Source organism: Camelina sativa, chromosome 16 (genome assembly GCF_030686135.1).
Source record: "Camelina sativa cultivar CO46 ecotype springtype chromosome 16, ASM3068613v1".
Classification (NCBI taxonomy): domain Eukaryota; kingdom Viridiplantae; phylum Streptophyta; class Magnoliopsida; order Brassicales; family Brassicaceae; genus Camelina; species Camelina sativa.
Window position 1 is genome coordinate 21,355,650 of NC_141895.1, and position 16,228 is coordinate 21,371,877.

At 36.6% G+C, this 16,228-nt stretch overlaps 2 protein-coding genes across 3 annotated transcripts; one reads left to right on the forward strand and one right to left on the reverse strand.

Annotated features, from left to right (window-relative positions):
- Window positions 1-28: 28 nt before the first annotated feature.
- LOC104751068 (kinesin-like protein KIN-14Q) lies at window positions 29-5,590 on the forward strand. Of its 2 annotated transcripts, none has more exons than XM_010472944.3 (17): window positions 29-427; window positions 513-590; window positions 696-1,282; window positions 1,379-1,550; window positions 1,633-1,700; window positions 1,792-1,999; window positions 2,080-2,156; window positions 2,230-2,329; window positions 2,433-2,531; window positions 2,632-2,808; window positions 2,907-3,192; window positions 3,397-3,558; window positions 3,648-3,863; window positions 3,944-3,981; window positions 4,101-4,264; window positions 4,339-4,464; window positions 4,560-5,590. In XM_010472944.3, exons 1-17 carry the CDS (start codon window positions 280-282, stop codon window positions 5,430-5,432), a joined length of 3,579 nt encoding a protein of 1,192 aa, XP_010471246.2. In that variant the 5' UTR covers window positions 29-279; the 3' UTR covers window positions 5,433-5,590. The 2 variants fall into 2 exon arrangements, with proteins under 2 accessions (XP_010471246.2, XP_087346222.1); XM_087490096.1 differs by having other exon boundaries at window positions 85-427; window positions 1,642-1,700.
- Window positions 5,591-6,102: 512 nt separating this feature from the next.
- LOC104751069 (thionin-2.1) lies at window positions 6,103-6,913 on the reverse strand. The gene is made up of 3 exons (XM_010472945.3): window positions 6,629-6,913; window positions 6,460-6,537; window positions 6,103-6,365 (listed from the first exon to the last, which is right to left on the reverse strand). The coding sequence occupies exons 1-3, from the start codon at window positions 6,831-6,833 to the stop codon at window positions 6,268-6,270; spliced, it is 381 nt and encodes a 126-aa protein (XP_010471247.2). The 5' UTR covers window positions 6,834-6,913; the 3' UTR covers window positions 6,103-6,267.
- Between the last annotated feature and the right edge of the window lie 9,315 nt (window positions 6,914-16,228).

Consider the following 16,228-nt stretch of genomic DNA (forward strand, 5'->3'; position numbering starts at 1 on the left):
TAATCCTTGCCCGGCTGACCGGGAAATCAATTTCAAAATTCAAAGTCAGTAAGTAAAAAAGGATCAACAACGGTCGTCTGATATAACATTAAAATAACCGTAACGGCGAAAAAAAAGAGAATCCGATTCGGGTCTTATTATTATTATTAACCCACAAAACAAATATTCTCCTCTTCTTTTTTCTTTCTTCTCTTCACCAAAATTTGAAATATCTTCTTCCCTCTCCTCTTACTCGTAGTTTCTCTCTATTCTCTGCGAAACCTTTTTTTTTTTTTGTTAATGGAGGATTGTTGTGATCCAGTCATTCTCGCAACTGATGCTTCTTCGCGACGTGAAATCTTATCAGCAGCAGCTGAAAAGGCAATTGTATCGAGCTCAACGGCTATGAATTTGGTAGATCTGGATTCAAATTGCGAATTGAGTCTAGGTAAGTCATTCGAAATTATTGTTTTTTAAGAAGAGTTCTGAGTTTTCTCCTTTTGCTTTTACTGATTCTGGATTTGAATTTGAAGATGTTTATATGGAACAATCAAGCCCCGGATTGATGGAATCGGAACAATCTAGTGATCCTGATCCCGTAGCTTTAGATGGTAACCGAACTATTCTTTTCCCCTCTCTCTCTCTCTCTCTCTCTTTTGTGAAATCAATCGCTTAATGGCGTCACATTTGGGTTTGATTGTGCTTTTTGTTTTCAGGCAAACTTGTGATAGGGTTTCCATTAGCATCTCCTGATCTAGTTAACTGTGGCGCTTCACCAGATTTACCGAGAGTGTGCTATGAAGATTCTCCAGAATTTGCTAAGAAGATCAGATTTTCAACTGAGCTTTCGCTAGAGAATGGAATCGATGGTTCCACTACTAATACAAGAGGTGGACGTAAAAGCCAAGTTGTGAAGTTCTCAGCAGTCTGTCAAACGTTTGGTTTTGAGTTGTCTCCTGAGTCTTCTTTTGAGTTACCTTCTCCACCTGGAAACTTTCGGGAGAGTACAACTCCTGTTATTAGTATTAACTCTGGTTCTACAACCACGGATGTCACTCTCGCTGATGAAACTTTCTTGAAGGATGAGTTTTATAGTGGAGGTGAACCTATCACGACTGATGCTGTTGTTGGTGATGAAGATGAGATTTTCTTGTATCAAACAGCTCGGCTTGGTAATTTCGCTTACAAGTTTCAGTTGTTGGAACCTGGGGATTACTTTATTGACTTGCATTTTGCTGAAATTGAGTTCACTGAGGGTCCTCCGGGAGTTAGAGTTTTTGATATATTTATTCAAGGAGCAAAGGCAAGGCATATCATTGCGTTTTGAGCTTTTTTTTCTTTTCTTGTCTTGTTATTTATCACATATCCATTATGATTTGAATTGAAAAAACTATTGCAGGTCATATCCGGTCTTGATTTGTTTTCGCAAGTAGGAGCAAACACACCTTTTGTGATTGCTGATCTAAGAATGCTCGTTGGTCGGGAAGGGGAGTTGTCTATACGATTAGAAGGAGTGACAGGAACTGCAATTCTATGTGGCATTTCTATAAGAAAAGAGACAACTTCTACTTGTATGTTTCTTTTTTTTTTTTTTTCACTTCCTTGTGAGATATTTGAAAATCATGGAGCTATTCACACTTTTTCTTCTTTTAGATGTTGAAGATACTAGAATGCTAGCGGTTAAAGGAACAACTGACACTGTTTTGTCTCGGCCAATTCAAGTGAGAGATCTTCCACAATCTTGATATCTCCACTTTACTTTGTGGGTGATTACATATACTGCAGATAGTTAAACTGTCATGCTGTTTTTAGGAAAATGTTGACTGCAGGACAGAAGAAGAGACCGAAGGGATAAGAAGTTGTGAGCAGCAGAAGAGAGAGATGGAGGATATGAAGAGAATGATTGAGGAATTTAAAAAGGAGAACCAAAAAAAGAGTAGAGAATGTGAAGAAGCATTGGATTCTCTCCGTGAGATTCAAAATGAACTAATGCGCAAGTCGATGCATGTTGGTTCTTTGGGTATGTACATCCTTCTCTTTTCTGTTTTGTGTTGCATTGCAAGCGGGAAAGTTGACATTGCGTTACTTTTTCATATCTAGCGTTTGCTGTTGAGGGACAAGTCAAGGAGAAGAGCAGATGGTTCTCTTCATTAAGAGATTTGACAAGAAAATTGAAGGTACAGAGAAGCAAACTTAAAATACGATCAGCAACCGCAAACTCTTGTGCCTCATTTTAATTCGTATTCGTAGATCATGAAACTGGAGCAAATTAAGCTGTTGGAGGAGGCATCCTCATATAAATTGCTAGCCCAAGATATCAACGAGTTCTGCTATCACATACAGTCCAGAAGTGAGTCTTTGTCTTGCTATCATCTGAACTTACCATTAGCACTAGAAAGGTTTCTAAAACGTGTATCTCTGACTTTTAATCCGTTGACATCTGTAATCAACAGTAAAGCAGGACGCAGAACTGCATGAAAATCTCAAAGCCAAATTTGTAGCTGGAGAAAAAGAGAGGAAAGAACTATACAACAAGATACTAGAGCTAAAAGGTTTGTGTTTATATCCAATACAACTTCTAGAGGGATCTCCTTGGCAAAAATTGATAGCCTAACAACTTACAGCGATCATTCTTTGATTTCTTTCCTACAGGTAACATCAGGGTCTTTTGCAGATGTCGACCTCTAAACTTTAAAGAAATTGAAGCAGGTGTATCAATGGGAATTGATGTTGAGTCTGCCAAAAATGGGGAGGTCATGGTCATGTCAAATGGGTTTCCCAAAAAAAGTTTCAAGTTCGATTCTGTTTTTGGTCCAAACGCTTCCCAAGGTGATATTTGGCATCAGTTACAGTTATCACCTTTTGGTACTTGCCTTGTAGGAAATCTCATCTCATCAATCGACATGTTGTTTCTTATAATTTTACAGCTGATGTTTTTGAAGATACTGCTCCCTTTGCTACGTCGGTTATTGATGGATACAACGTTTGCATTTTTGCCTATGGCCAGACTGGTACTGGGAAAACTTTTACCATGGAGGGAACTCAACATGATCGTGGTGTAAATTATAGAACATTGGAGAATCTGTTTAAAATCACAAAAGAACGGGAAAACCGCTACAATTATGAGATCTCAGTCAGTGTCTTGGAAGTATACAACGAGCAGATAAGAGATTTATTAGTTCCAGCTTCACAAAGTGCATCTGCGCCTAAAAGGTACTGGCTAGTTTTGTATGCCTTCCTCCTTGGTGTTTTATTTTATGAAGTTAACCATGCAAGGTCCATGGTTCTTTAGACTCGTTCTTTATTACTTGGAGCTTCAGTTAGGACTATAAGTAACTTCTTTCTGCTTTTGAGCTAAAATTCAGCTAATTGGTTTCTGCTATCACTAATTGTAGCTCGATACTCCTTTCTTTGCAGATTTGAAATAAGGCAAGTGAGTGAAGGAAACCACCACGTACCAGGATTGGTTGAAGCACCTGTAAAAAGCTTAGATGAGGTCTGGGATGTGTTGAAAACAGGAAGTAATGCAAGGGCTGTTGGGAAAACGGCGGCTAATGAGCACAGCAGCCGATCTCACTGGTCTGCTTATCTGATTTTGATCTGTAGTAGTATCCTTTTTTTACAAATAGAAACTATCTGATTGTATTTTTTCTTCTTTCTTTGCCCAGCATTCACTGTGTGATGGTAAAAGGGGAGAACTTGTTGAATGGAGAATGCACAAAGAGCAAACTGTGGTTAGTTGATTTAGCAGGAAGCGAACGGGTTGCAAAGACAGAAGTGCAAGGAGAACGGCTCAAGGAGACTCAAAGCATCAACAAATCATTATCTGCTCTGGGGGATGTCATATTTGCTCTCGCTAACAAAAGCTCTCACATTCCTTTCAGGTTCATATGATTCATCTATTTACCTTGAGTTACAGTCACCATTTTTTTTATCCAACTTGACGTTTGATTACCTTTTGCAGAAATTCAAAACTCACACACTTGCTTCAGGATTCTCTAGGTATAGACTAACATCAACAAACTGAAGCCAACCACTTCCTTTTTGCTTATATATGTTTCATTAACTATTGTGTTAATCTATTATGGAGCTTACGATGAAAAATGATTGGCATATGACAGGAGGAGATTCAAAGACCCTCATGTTTGTTCAAATCAGTCCTAACGAGAATGACCAAAGTGAGACACTATGCTCACTCAATTTTGCTAGCAGAGTGAGAGGGATAGAGTTGGGAACTGCCAAGAAGCAGCTAGACAATACCGAACTCTTGAAATACAAGCAAATGGTAAGCTACATGTCCACATGTGTGTTTATCGAAACATTCGTCTAGTGTTCTGAGCTGTGTTAATTCTTTATTAGGTTGAGAAATGGAAGCAAGATATGAAAGGAAAAGATGAACAGATTAGGAAAATGGAGGAAACAATGTACGGTTTAGAAGCAAAGATTAAGGAACGAGACACTAAGAACAAAACCCTTCAGGACAAGGTAAACAATACTTAATTCATCATAAACACACCAAAAACACATGTTATATAATTTTCAGCTTGCTGAGTTCATTACATATCACCTTTCTATGTTAGGTTAAAGAACTTGAATCGCAACTGCTGGTAGAGAGGAAGCTTGCACGTCAACATGTAGACACAAAGATTGCTGAACAGCAGACAAAACAGCAGACTGAAGATGAAAAGAATATATCAAAGAGGCCGCCGCTGGCAAACATACTGTTGGGATCAGCTTCAAAAGAAATGGTAAATCTAACACAACCATCACTCTTGGAGTGTTCCAGCTATGATCTAGCTCCTTTACCTAATGGTGGCCTCAAGTACAATGACCTCTCTGAGAAGGAGAACAATCCAGAAATGGCTGATCAAGTGCATATAACTAATAGAACAGGAAGATTCTCTATCTGTTTAAAACGTATTCCATCAGATCCAGCTCCAAGAAGAAGTTCTCTTGCCCCAACCACATCGACTTCGAAAGAAATGATGAATCTAACCCGACCACCACTCTCAGAGAGCACCACCAGCTATGATCTACCTCCTTTACCCGATGGTGGCATCAAGTACAGTGACCTCATTAAGAAGGTGAACAATCCAGAATTGGCTGAGCAGGTGCAAATACCTAAGAGAACAAGAAGATCCTCTATGTGCGTAAAACGTATTCCACCAGCTCCAGGACGGAAGACTCTTGCTCCAATGCCTTTCATTCCAACCACATTAACATCAGCTTTGTCATTATTGCCACCACGAGCTCTAAGACGGAAGACTCTTGCTCCAATGAAATGTTCCCCGAGGCAGCAACCGTTGAGAAGAGGTGGTGGCATTAATGTCGGGATGGAGAGAGTTAGGCTGTCTATAGGAAGCAGAGGAAGGTTAGCTCACAGAGTGTTGCTTACCAATGCCCGTAAGGCAGGTCTGAAGGAGACACTGCAGAAACAAGAGCGATGGATCTAAATCTTTTAACTGACCTGATATGACTTAAACTTATCATTCAATTTGATTTCGTGTGCGTTCGTGGATTTGGTTGACCCTATTATATAGATGGTTTTGGCTTTTGTGCACTCGTTCAGTGTTACAGGAAATAACCTCATTTATCAATTTCGGTTTAATCACTCGGTTTAGCTATTTAATTATATTTTGTCGGTTTGTTTATTCGGTTTGGCAAAACACTATATGTAACGTTTCTCCCATTAGCGAGGCAATCAATCAATGAAAAACAACCATCTTCTTAATCTCTATTATCTCTATATCATCATCATCATCTTCCACCATTGAATCTCACGGTGAGAGCTGATTCGGGATTTATCCATCTATACTTACTTTTACTGTTTCATTGGTATAGTGTTTTACAGAGATTCAATGGTGGAAGATGATATGATGATGATGAATATAACCTATCAACATATACATTGTGTAGTTCACATTCTAAGCCATAAACTGCATATCAAAACAGATGTACACAAAAATAACAAACAGAATCAACAATTTTTCAAGATGAGGCTAAAACAAAGAAGGCTAGTAAAATATTAATCTTTGTCTTGTGAGATCTCATACTCTCTTCTTTATGTGGAATAGTTAATATTAATTAGTGGAAAGCAAATAAAAATGTTTCGAGAGAAGAAGATTAACAAGACATGTTATTCTTTATTAAGATGATAGGGAAGTAGAGGGCATGTACAATCTAGAGATCGACAGCCTTCTACGACACATGCACACACACATACCAGAAGTACAAATTATTCAAAGAGTCTAGCATTCTTTTTGTCACATGCACGACAATTAGAACAGTCTAGGCTGTTACAAGTGTGGCTTTAGGGCTCTTGGTGCAGAAAGTAGAACATGCCTTAGCACATTGTTCAAGCGCTCCTTTCACAATCTCACTTGCATCTAGTCACCAAAACAAACATTAGAATGGATTAATGTTTCTTGTCCATTATTCTTACGAGATAATAATAAAAATGACTTGGGGAGTTCGCTTTACCAGAGTTTTTGAGAGTGTTCATGGCACCACAAACAGAAGTTTCACACCCTAACTTGCAGTACTCATTAACAACATCACCTGAGTCAAGAAAAAAAAAAATATATTGCATCAAAAATAAAACCTTGATCGATCTTTTAACAAATAATATCAAAGACATTTTCCCATTTACCTGAGTCTTCCCAGCCAGGAGGGCATGTATCAGATTCTTGACATCCAGCCACTGAAATACAATATTGCCTGGAGCGATATAAACGGCATAGCACATAAGCATTTCTAGCTTTGTTGGACGGGCAGCAGATCCTTGCTTCTACTTGAATTTGTGCCATGAGCAGACTCATTATGAGTAAACTGAAAATCACAGTTTTTCCTTTCATCTTTTTTGAATGGTTACTTGTTTTGATCACAAGATGTTATACGTATAAAGAAAACACTTATAAGCTTGTTTACTTGTATTGATGAAGTGGTCTTGATACCAGACTTGCTTAAATACTAGGAAACATTGTGACGAGAATTTAGTTAGTTAGACTTAGACATGAGAGAAGAAAAAAGTCAAGTAGTTACAAACGTGTTTTTTGTGTTTCTTTGTTTGAACCAACTTTATCTCTAACCTTCTAACGTTTGATTGAAAAGCTCATAGTTTTGATTTTCTTTAAACTTTTATTTTGCTAGCAGATCAAAATGAAATTGTTTGGGTCTTGGCCCAAAATAGTTTGTTACTAAAACAGTTGCGTGAACCAAAAGAGTAAATCCGATTAAAGATTCACCTGGATTAAATCCGGTTTTCAGATTTATAAAAATTTCGTCGATAAACCACTATTGGTTGTGTTTTTGCCGGATTTGTTTTAGTTATGGGAAATTTTGGTTATCAAACTTCTGAATCAAATCAAATCAAGAATTCCTCAAATTTTAATTTCCTTGACTATTTTTGATTGATTAGTTATTTTTGGATGTGACTGATATATCTATCAAAATTTAGCATTTGTAATTTTAATGATATTGTATTTAACAAATTATAAGTACAATATTTGATATGTCATTAGACTGCATACTTGCAAATTATTTGAATTATCAAATGTTGGGAAATTTTTAATTTATACCACATAGTTTGCAATTCTTTCTTACATTAACATATAAATTGTGCTCATACAAATAATGCAACTTAAGTACAATATTTGAGATTCTAACCTCAAAATGTTAACAGAGTTTTCTGATTCTTCTTGAAAGCAAAGTATCATTGTCAAAGTACATAATAAGATTACTTCACTGCGCTTTCTATTTGAGGGTTTGTTTACTTTGCTTGTAGTCTATTTTGCTTTTATGCTATTGGACCAATGCATGTGTATGTTTTAATTTAATTTGATGTATGCTTTCTATATTATGTTTTTTTAAATAAATGAGAGTCATACCAAAAAAAAAAAATTCTCCCAACATTTGCCAACATGAGTGTATATAAACATATATTATAAACATTTCTAGCTTTGTTGGACGGGCAACAGATCCTTGCTTCTACTTGAATTTGTGCCATGAGGAGACTCATTATGAGTAAACTGAAAATCACAGTTTTTCCTTTCATCTTCGTTTGTGTTTCTTCATTTGAACCAACTTTATCTCTAACCTTCTAACGTTTGATTGAAAAGCTCATAGTTTTGATTTTCTTTAAACTTTTATTTTGCTAGCAGATCAAAATGAAATAGTTTGGGTCTTGGCCCAAAATAGTTTGTTACTAAAACAGTTGCGTGAACCAAAAGAGTAAATCCGGTTAAAGACTCACCTGGATTAAATCCGGTTTTCAGTTTTATAAAAATTTCGTCAATAAACCACAATCGTTGTGTTTTTGCCGGATTTGTTTTAGTTGTGGGAAATTTTGGCCATCAAACTTCTAAATCAAATCAAACCAAGAATTCCTCAAATTTTAATGACTATTTTTGATTGATTAGGTATTTTTTGGATGTGACTAATATATCTATCAAAATTTAGCATTTGTAATTTTGTATCTTTTAACAAATTATAAGTACAATATTTGGTATGACATTAGAATATAGCCTATGCGGTTCAACAGGTCTGCCTCTTTATGCATGCTCCGCGTGAGTCTTACTTCAATGCCTTGAAGCGTATCCTTTGGTATGTCAAAGGCACCATCTCTCATGGTGTGCAACTCTACCGGTCCACGGATCTGTCTCCTACTGCATACACCGATGCGGATTGGGCGGGCTGTCCTTCCACACGCTGCTCTACTTCTGGTTTTCGGGTCTTTCTTGGGGATAACATCGTTTCTTGGTCCTCCAAGCGACAACACACAATCTCTCGATCCAATGCATAGGCTGAGTATAGAGGTGTCGCTAATGCCGTTGTCGAGTTAGCTTGGCTACGTAATCTTCTACTTGAGATGCATGTCCCTCTTCCAAAGGCGTTCGTTGTGTTCTGCGACAATGTCAGCGTTTTTGTATCATTCTACAAACCCGGTTCAGCATCAACTTACGAAGCACATCGAGATCGATATTCATTTTGTTTGTGAACGAGTGGATCTTGGTCATGTGAAGTCTTTCATGTACCGTCCTCACATCAGTATGCCGATGTCTTTACAAAGGGCCTTCCCGTGCCGTTGTTTTTTATTTCTGGTCCAATCTGAGCATCCACAAGTCACTCGGACTGCGGCGGGGGAGGTGTTAGCGTAGATATAGAGATATCTATGATTTTTTGTATATCACATATAGTTTGGTGTATTTTTCACCTTATCTTGTAACTTATGAATCCAATATCTTCGATCACAGAGTTTCATCAGATTACATGTACAACATTGTTTAATATATATACATATTAGAATTATAGTTTTATATTTTTAAAAATGTTTTAGATTTTTAATTTTAAAATTTGTTTAAACAAAACTTTTTATTGGTGAACCGACTACCAAATTCTCTAGTCAATAAACTTTTTTTTACGAAAGATTGTTTTGGTGAACCGACTACGTACCAAATGTTTTGCGATCGGTTTAAGAGTATAAACCGAATTCAAACTAAATTAGCCAAACCTAAGTACAGTTTGTTAATAAAATAGTTGCGTGCGAGAGAGGATACGGAGGGAAACCCTAATTAAAGATTGGGGGAGATGACGAACAAGGAGAATTCCGCGAACCAAGCGACTCATAAAGCCGAAGCCACCGCAGCGAAAGTAGGTAGTGAAGCCGCCGTCGCCGCTGTCACGAAAGTAGCTAATGAAATCGCCGCTAAAAGATTTGACAGATTCTACGGTAACAACGAGGTGCTTAAGGATAAGGCATGGCGCCGGAAGGGTTCGTTTACCAGAGTCTTCAGTGACGAAGAGGTAGGCTGATGTCGCACCGGTGGTAATTTAAATTCGTCTATTAGCTTTTTCCTTGGGTTCGGACAGGTCTTGGCTTTTTATTTTTATAATATCTTTTTTTTTGTTTTTTTGCAGCTTCTGGAAAAATTTGAGGCATATGATCGGATCCTGCGAGGTGAAATTGCTCCCAAAATCTTGATCACGCTTGCCACTCCAGATATGGATTTGATGCTTAGAAGAACCATCATCTCAAGGGGACGTATTAGGGATACAATATCTCATATTAGAAGTTGAATAGGATCTTAAGTGGTATATATAAGATATGAGCCTCTCTACTCATTGTCAATTGGTTTTGAGTTGAAAGTCCACAATCTAATATATAGGGATACAATATCCACATTGGAAGTTGAGTAGGATACAATGTGGATATTGTATCCCTATATATTAGATTGTGGGCTTCCAACTCAAAACCAATTGGCAATGATTGGAGAGACTCATATCTTATATATACCACTTAAGATCCTATTCAACTTCTAATATGAGATATTGTATCCCTAATAAAGAGAGGGTGTTACTTGCATGCATGCTTAAGTCACGTACAATTGATCTGTGTCATGCTTAATTCTCTTCTTATTGATTATTAATATTGACTTCAGTGGAGAGATGGTTTTCTAAAAGATTTTCTGTCGCTATTCCCGAATTCTACATTCTATGACCCGAATTCTACAGACTATGACGATTCCATTACTAATCTTAACATTGCCCAGGTAGGTTCTCTTTCTTTCTAGTATTATTAAAAAAAGTTCAGTTTGTTCCAAATGTCATTTGTTTGTAATTTAATTATTTGGCAGCTGTTGATGGTTGCAAAGAATTTGGAATACACAGCTGTCTTACGAATTACTCACTACTTCGAAAAGGATTATAACTGTTTGTGTTTGCTCTTTTTTTTTTTTTTTTTTTTTTCTTTTATTCATTTGTTTTGCGTTTTCAGTCGTTATTAGCTACTTATTTTTGTTGGCATGCAGGCCTTATCCACGTGTACAGCGTGGTGAATGGGGCTTGTGTTCAATTCACGGGTTCAAACACAGAGGTATTTACTTACCTTTGTCCCTATATCCTTTTACACACACACACCGTACCTTTTTGCTGCTTCTGATGTTGCAACAAATGAGAGAGTTTACTTGTTGTTGCATGCGCAGTATGATTTAAATTCTGCCATGATGGGTGCGTCTTTCAATACATCTATGAGTGAAGCAATCGGCAGGTAACACTACAATAGATAATAATAATTTATAACCCCTACAGTCTCAGATTAAATTAATACTCGTTTGGTTCAATTTATATATACATGTTCTTTAATTATAGAGATTTTTACTGTACTTTTTTTTCATAAAAACATAAAACAGTCTCCACATTAACACACACACACTCTATCTCTCTCTGATTATATATATATATATATATATATATATATATATATACTTATTCAGAATGATACAATCACTCTTTACCAACAATGTTCGCAAGGATCTCGATTTTACATGTTTCGCCACTAAACGGTAACTCTCGTCCTCTTTACTTTTTAGTTTTATTTTTTTATTTTTTTTTCTACATAAATTATTTGTTCTTATATTCCAACTAGGCGCACTAGATTCCAGTACATCATTGGTGGAAGAGTCGGGACTCAGGTAGGGATTCTTGTGATATATATGTGTGCGCATAATTAGTCATTTTTTTGTCGTTGTGGAACATTTTCTTATATGTTTTCCAAACCTTTTGGGCAGGGAGTTGGAGCTAGACCTCGATTGTTGCTCACCTTTGATGATTGCGTGGCCATAGGAACCTACGACACCAAGAGCGGGGAGTTCGAATTTCTCTCTAGGGTAAATCACTACCACACACACACCTAACACATTTGTTTTGGTCTTTTTGAACCAACAGGCCCACCCTATTGGTAATGTGGAATCTATTGGATCGGAAGACGATGCTGATGGTAGATTTCTATCTAAAATCCCTTATATATTAATAGATAAGTATTTTGTTGAAAATGCTGATGTGTCGTCGTCAGAACGATTTAGAAATTTAATTACAATTTAGCATCTCAAAATAAACATATTTACAAAAATAAGTCTTTTGATTTTTAAAATGTGCCATTAAAATATATAAGGAAATCTTTATTTCATTATTATTTACATAAATGTGTGTCATTAGAATATATAAGGTAATGTTTCTTTCTATTAGTTTTTTTAAAATGAAAGACTTCATCAACTATTAATATATATATATATATATATAGTTAATAATTTAATTATCATTTTCATAACATATTTAATGATTTAAAGTAAATTACATTTCATAAACTATTAAAAAACTTATTCCTCTATTTAACTTTTTGAAATACAAAACTTATTCTCCGATTTTAAAAATCTCCTATATATTAATAGAGAAGCATTGTGTTGAAAATGCTGATGTGTCGTCGCCAGAGCGATTTGGAGTTTTAATTACAATTAAGCATCTCAAGATAAACATATTTACAAAAAATAGTCTTTTGATTTATTAAATGTGCCATTAAAATATATAAGGAAATCTTTATTTCATTATTATTTACATAAATGTGTGTCATTAGAATATATAAGGAAGGTAATGTTTCTTTCTATTAGTTTTTTTAAAATGAAAGACTTCATCAACTATTAATATATATATATAGTTAATAATTTAATTATCATTTTCATAACATATTTAATGATTTAAAGTAAATTACATTTCATAAACTATTAAAAAACTTATTCATCTATTTAACTTTTTGAAATACAAAACTTATTCTCCGATTTTTAAAAAATTAATGACTATTCAAGTACTCCATATGTTTCATAATAAGTGTCATTTTGACACATTTCACACAAATTAAGAAAATATTAAAATATACATGTATGCCCTTATTTAATAAATGTTTAATGGGTTAATTTAGTCATAGATTAAGGGTAAAACTAGAAAATCTAATGAAAAAGATGCATTGAAAATATAAAATAGTGCATTGGAAATTTAAAATGACACTCTTTGTGAAACAAAAATAAAATTCTAAAATAACACTCTTTGTGAAACAAATGGAATATATATTAAAAATTAATTATTACAATAATCTTAAAAATAAATAACATTATCACAATAATTAACATTATATATCACATTTCACGAGTGAAATATATTTTTACACAAAATAATTAAATGTAAATTTGAATAAAATAAAAAAATTATGTGTATATGACACCTTAAATTCCAAATAATAATTTTACTTGTAATAATTTTATTTCAGTCAATTTATTCAGCAGGGTTATTACCTAGTATATTATAAACTAGGTTCGCCGTTGTTTTAACTTAAACCTTTGTCAACTTGGTCTTGTATCTTGACTTAGTTATTCCGTATGTTTCCTTTCCTTTCCTTTCTTTCCTTTTTCATAGAATCCATTTAACAATCCATCACCTAGTAGTAGTTCACATTCTAAGCCGTACACTGCAAATCGAAACACACAAAAGAAACAGCAGAATCCAATTTTACCAAGATGAGGCTAAAAAACTAGTTCAATTTCATCTTAGTGAACTCACTCGCCTCAGGTTCTCTGCGATAGCATCTCTGATCCTCCTCGATCCTATATATGCTTCTCCTTGGAACCTCCGAGTCTCCTCCTCCTCTTCATCTTTTGCATCTTTCCTCATCCCACCATTCTCACCAGCAGCACCACAAGCATTATTCACACATTTCTCCAGTGAATCATCATCATCATCTCCAGAATTCACAAGAAAATTATGCAACAAGCAACCCGTAGTTATGACAAACGGCAGAAACTCAACCGTCTCTGGTTTCCATTTCTTATCAAGAATCCGCCAACGAGCTCGAACCTTAGCAAACGCAACCTCAACAGCATGCAATCCAAGACTGTGTACCACATTGTTAAATTCTTCTCTAACACTCTCCTCTTCCTCCTCGTTTGAACTCGAGTCATAAGGTGTCACAAGCCATGGCAGTAAAGGAAGACAAGAATATCCCAAAATGTAACGAGGAACCAATACACCATTCCCAAGTTTAGTCGGAGCTCCACTGAGAACTTCCTCTGCTATTGTGAAAAGCTTCGTCTGTCTGAAGATAGCTTCTGGTTTCATCGTACTTGGCCAACCAGCTGAGATATCAACGAATCTGCCATTGGAATCAACCAATGCTTGAACCAAAATTGAACCTTTCGCACCAAGAAGCTTCCCTTTAACCTCAAATCTCCCGAATCCGACAACACCACAACAATTCGGGAGCAGATTAGGTGAAAAATCGGGTTTTGGATCATCAAGTTGCTGACTTAATTTCTCATTGATGAGTTTACAGACAGTGAAGAAAGAGAGTGAAGCTTGGGAAGTGGAATCAAACCCGAACCTGTGAACAAGAGACTCGTACGAAGCGCCGTGAGCGAGACGGAAGATTGTGGCGGCGAAGGAAGGAAGCGAAGAAGGGGTTAAGATGGAGAAGAGACTGAAGAAGGTTGGTTTCGACAATCGGAAACAAAGGCACCAGCGAGGATCATCATCGTCGTCTTCTGTGGCAGAGGTTAAGAAGCGGTCGAACCACGTGGCGGCGGAGGTGGAGGACGGAGAAGGGGAAGGTGAGATTGGGAGAGATGAGATTAGGGATTCGAGTCGGAGAGACTGTGATGGCGAGAGGAAGAGATCGTTCGCTTGGAGAAAGGAACTGGTTACTGCGGCTGCTGAAGAGAGACGGCGCAGTAATGGGTCTTTAAGACCATGTTTGTTGGTTTGGGTTTTGTCGGATTTTCGTTTTCCGGCGGTCATTGTATTTTTTTTTTCCGGCTAGTGAGATTGGGAAAGGCGGCAGCTTTTACCCAAAGATGTAGCTCGTTCGGTTGGTTGCTTCAACATTACTTGAAAGGATTTTTTTTTTTTTTCAATTAAGAAATAATATAAATGTGTTTTATTATTATCAGTAAAAGTAGTTTACCTCAAGAATGTTATATTTTGCTTTTTTATCTGTTTTACCAAAATCTTTTGTATGACTTCTTTCTCTATAATGCTATCCAATCCTAGGCTTGTAATGATGATTCAGAGCATGAATGCCTAAAAAAAGCTGGACAGTTCGTTTTGTTATGTAATTCACCACAAGGAGAGAGCTAAATCCCATATTCTTCTTAATCTTCCAGTTCCAGGTTTAGCTGATGAGACTTTAGCTATCTGATCTTCCATTAGCCTCTCCACGTCTGGTCCCATATCGTGGACCATTTTAACTGACTCGTAGAGACGGTTGAGCAAATTCACCAATGCAATCACCTCGTTCCGTTGCAATTGCAGCTTATATTCCTGGATTGTTTCTGGATCTGCTGTTTCAATTCTGGTCCACTTTGACCTTGCCACAGCTTAGCTTCATCAAACGGAACAGGACATGCTGTTTGTAGTTTTGGACTATACAACAACTTTTTAATCAAGGACTGTGTTTACAGATCTTCAGCATGGTTTCCTGTGTCATACTCTGCTTGCTCCAAGTATGCTGTTGCCTGAATCAAACATTTATAAGAAGTCGTCTGTCCATCAGTCTAATAGAATGATTATTCAAAGAGACATAGAAATTCCCAAAAAGAGAGTAGTTACTCACTTTTGTAACAGCACGTAGCACAAATAGATAAGTGAAGTACATATTTCTAACACGGGTCAGCTTCAAAAGAAATGGTGAATGTAACACACTCATCACTCTTGGAGAGCACCACAAGCTATGATCTACCTCCTTTACCCAATGGTGGCCTTAAGTACAGTGACCTCATTGAGAAGGTGAACAACCCAGAAATGGCTGAGCAAGTGCAAATACTTAAGAGAACAGGAAGATCCTCTATCTACGCAAAACGTACTCCACCAGCTCCAAGAAGGAAGACTCTTGCCCCAATGCCTTGCAACAACCTTTTTCATTATTGCCACCCTGCCAAGCTATTACAAACTCGCCTCATGAAAAGAGTGGCGGCGCTAACCAAGTACTCTTCACCAGCCCCAAGCTACATAGAAGTAACGGGAAGACGTTGACCAGCGTACTGAGACGAAGCATACAAAAGAGAATGCAAATGAAATCTTCCCCAAGGCAGCAACCGTTGAGAAGAGGTGGTGGCATTAATGTCGGATGGAGAGAGTTAGGCTGTCTATAGGAAGCAGAGGAAGGTTAGCTCACAGAGTTTTGCTTACCAATGCTCGTAAGGCAGGTCTGAAGGAGACACCGCAGAAACCTGATAATACGAATTAACTTCTCATTCAATTTGATTTCATGGGAGGATGATTGATATCTTATCATCCTCCGGTTAGACGGGTTTGTGGATTCACTTAATCAGCAAAAATCATAATCTTTGTCTTACGTATCTCATACTATCTTCTTTGTGTAGAATAATAAAAATTAATTAGTGGAAAGCAAATGAAAATTTTCGAGAGAAGAAGA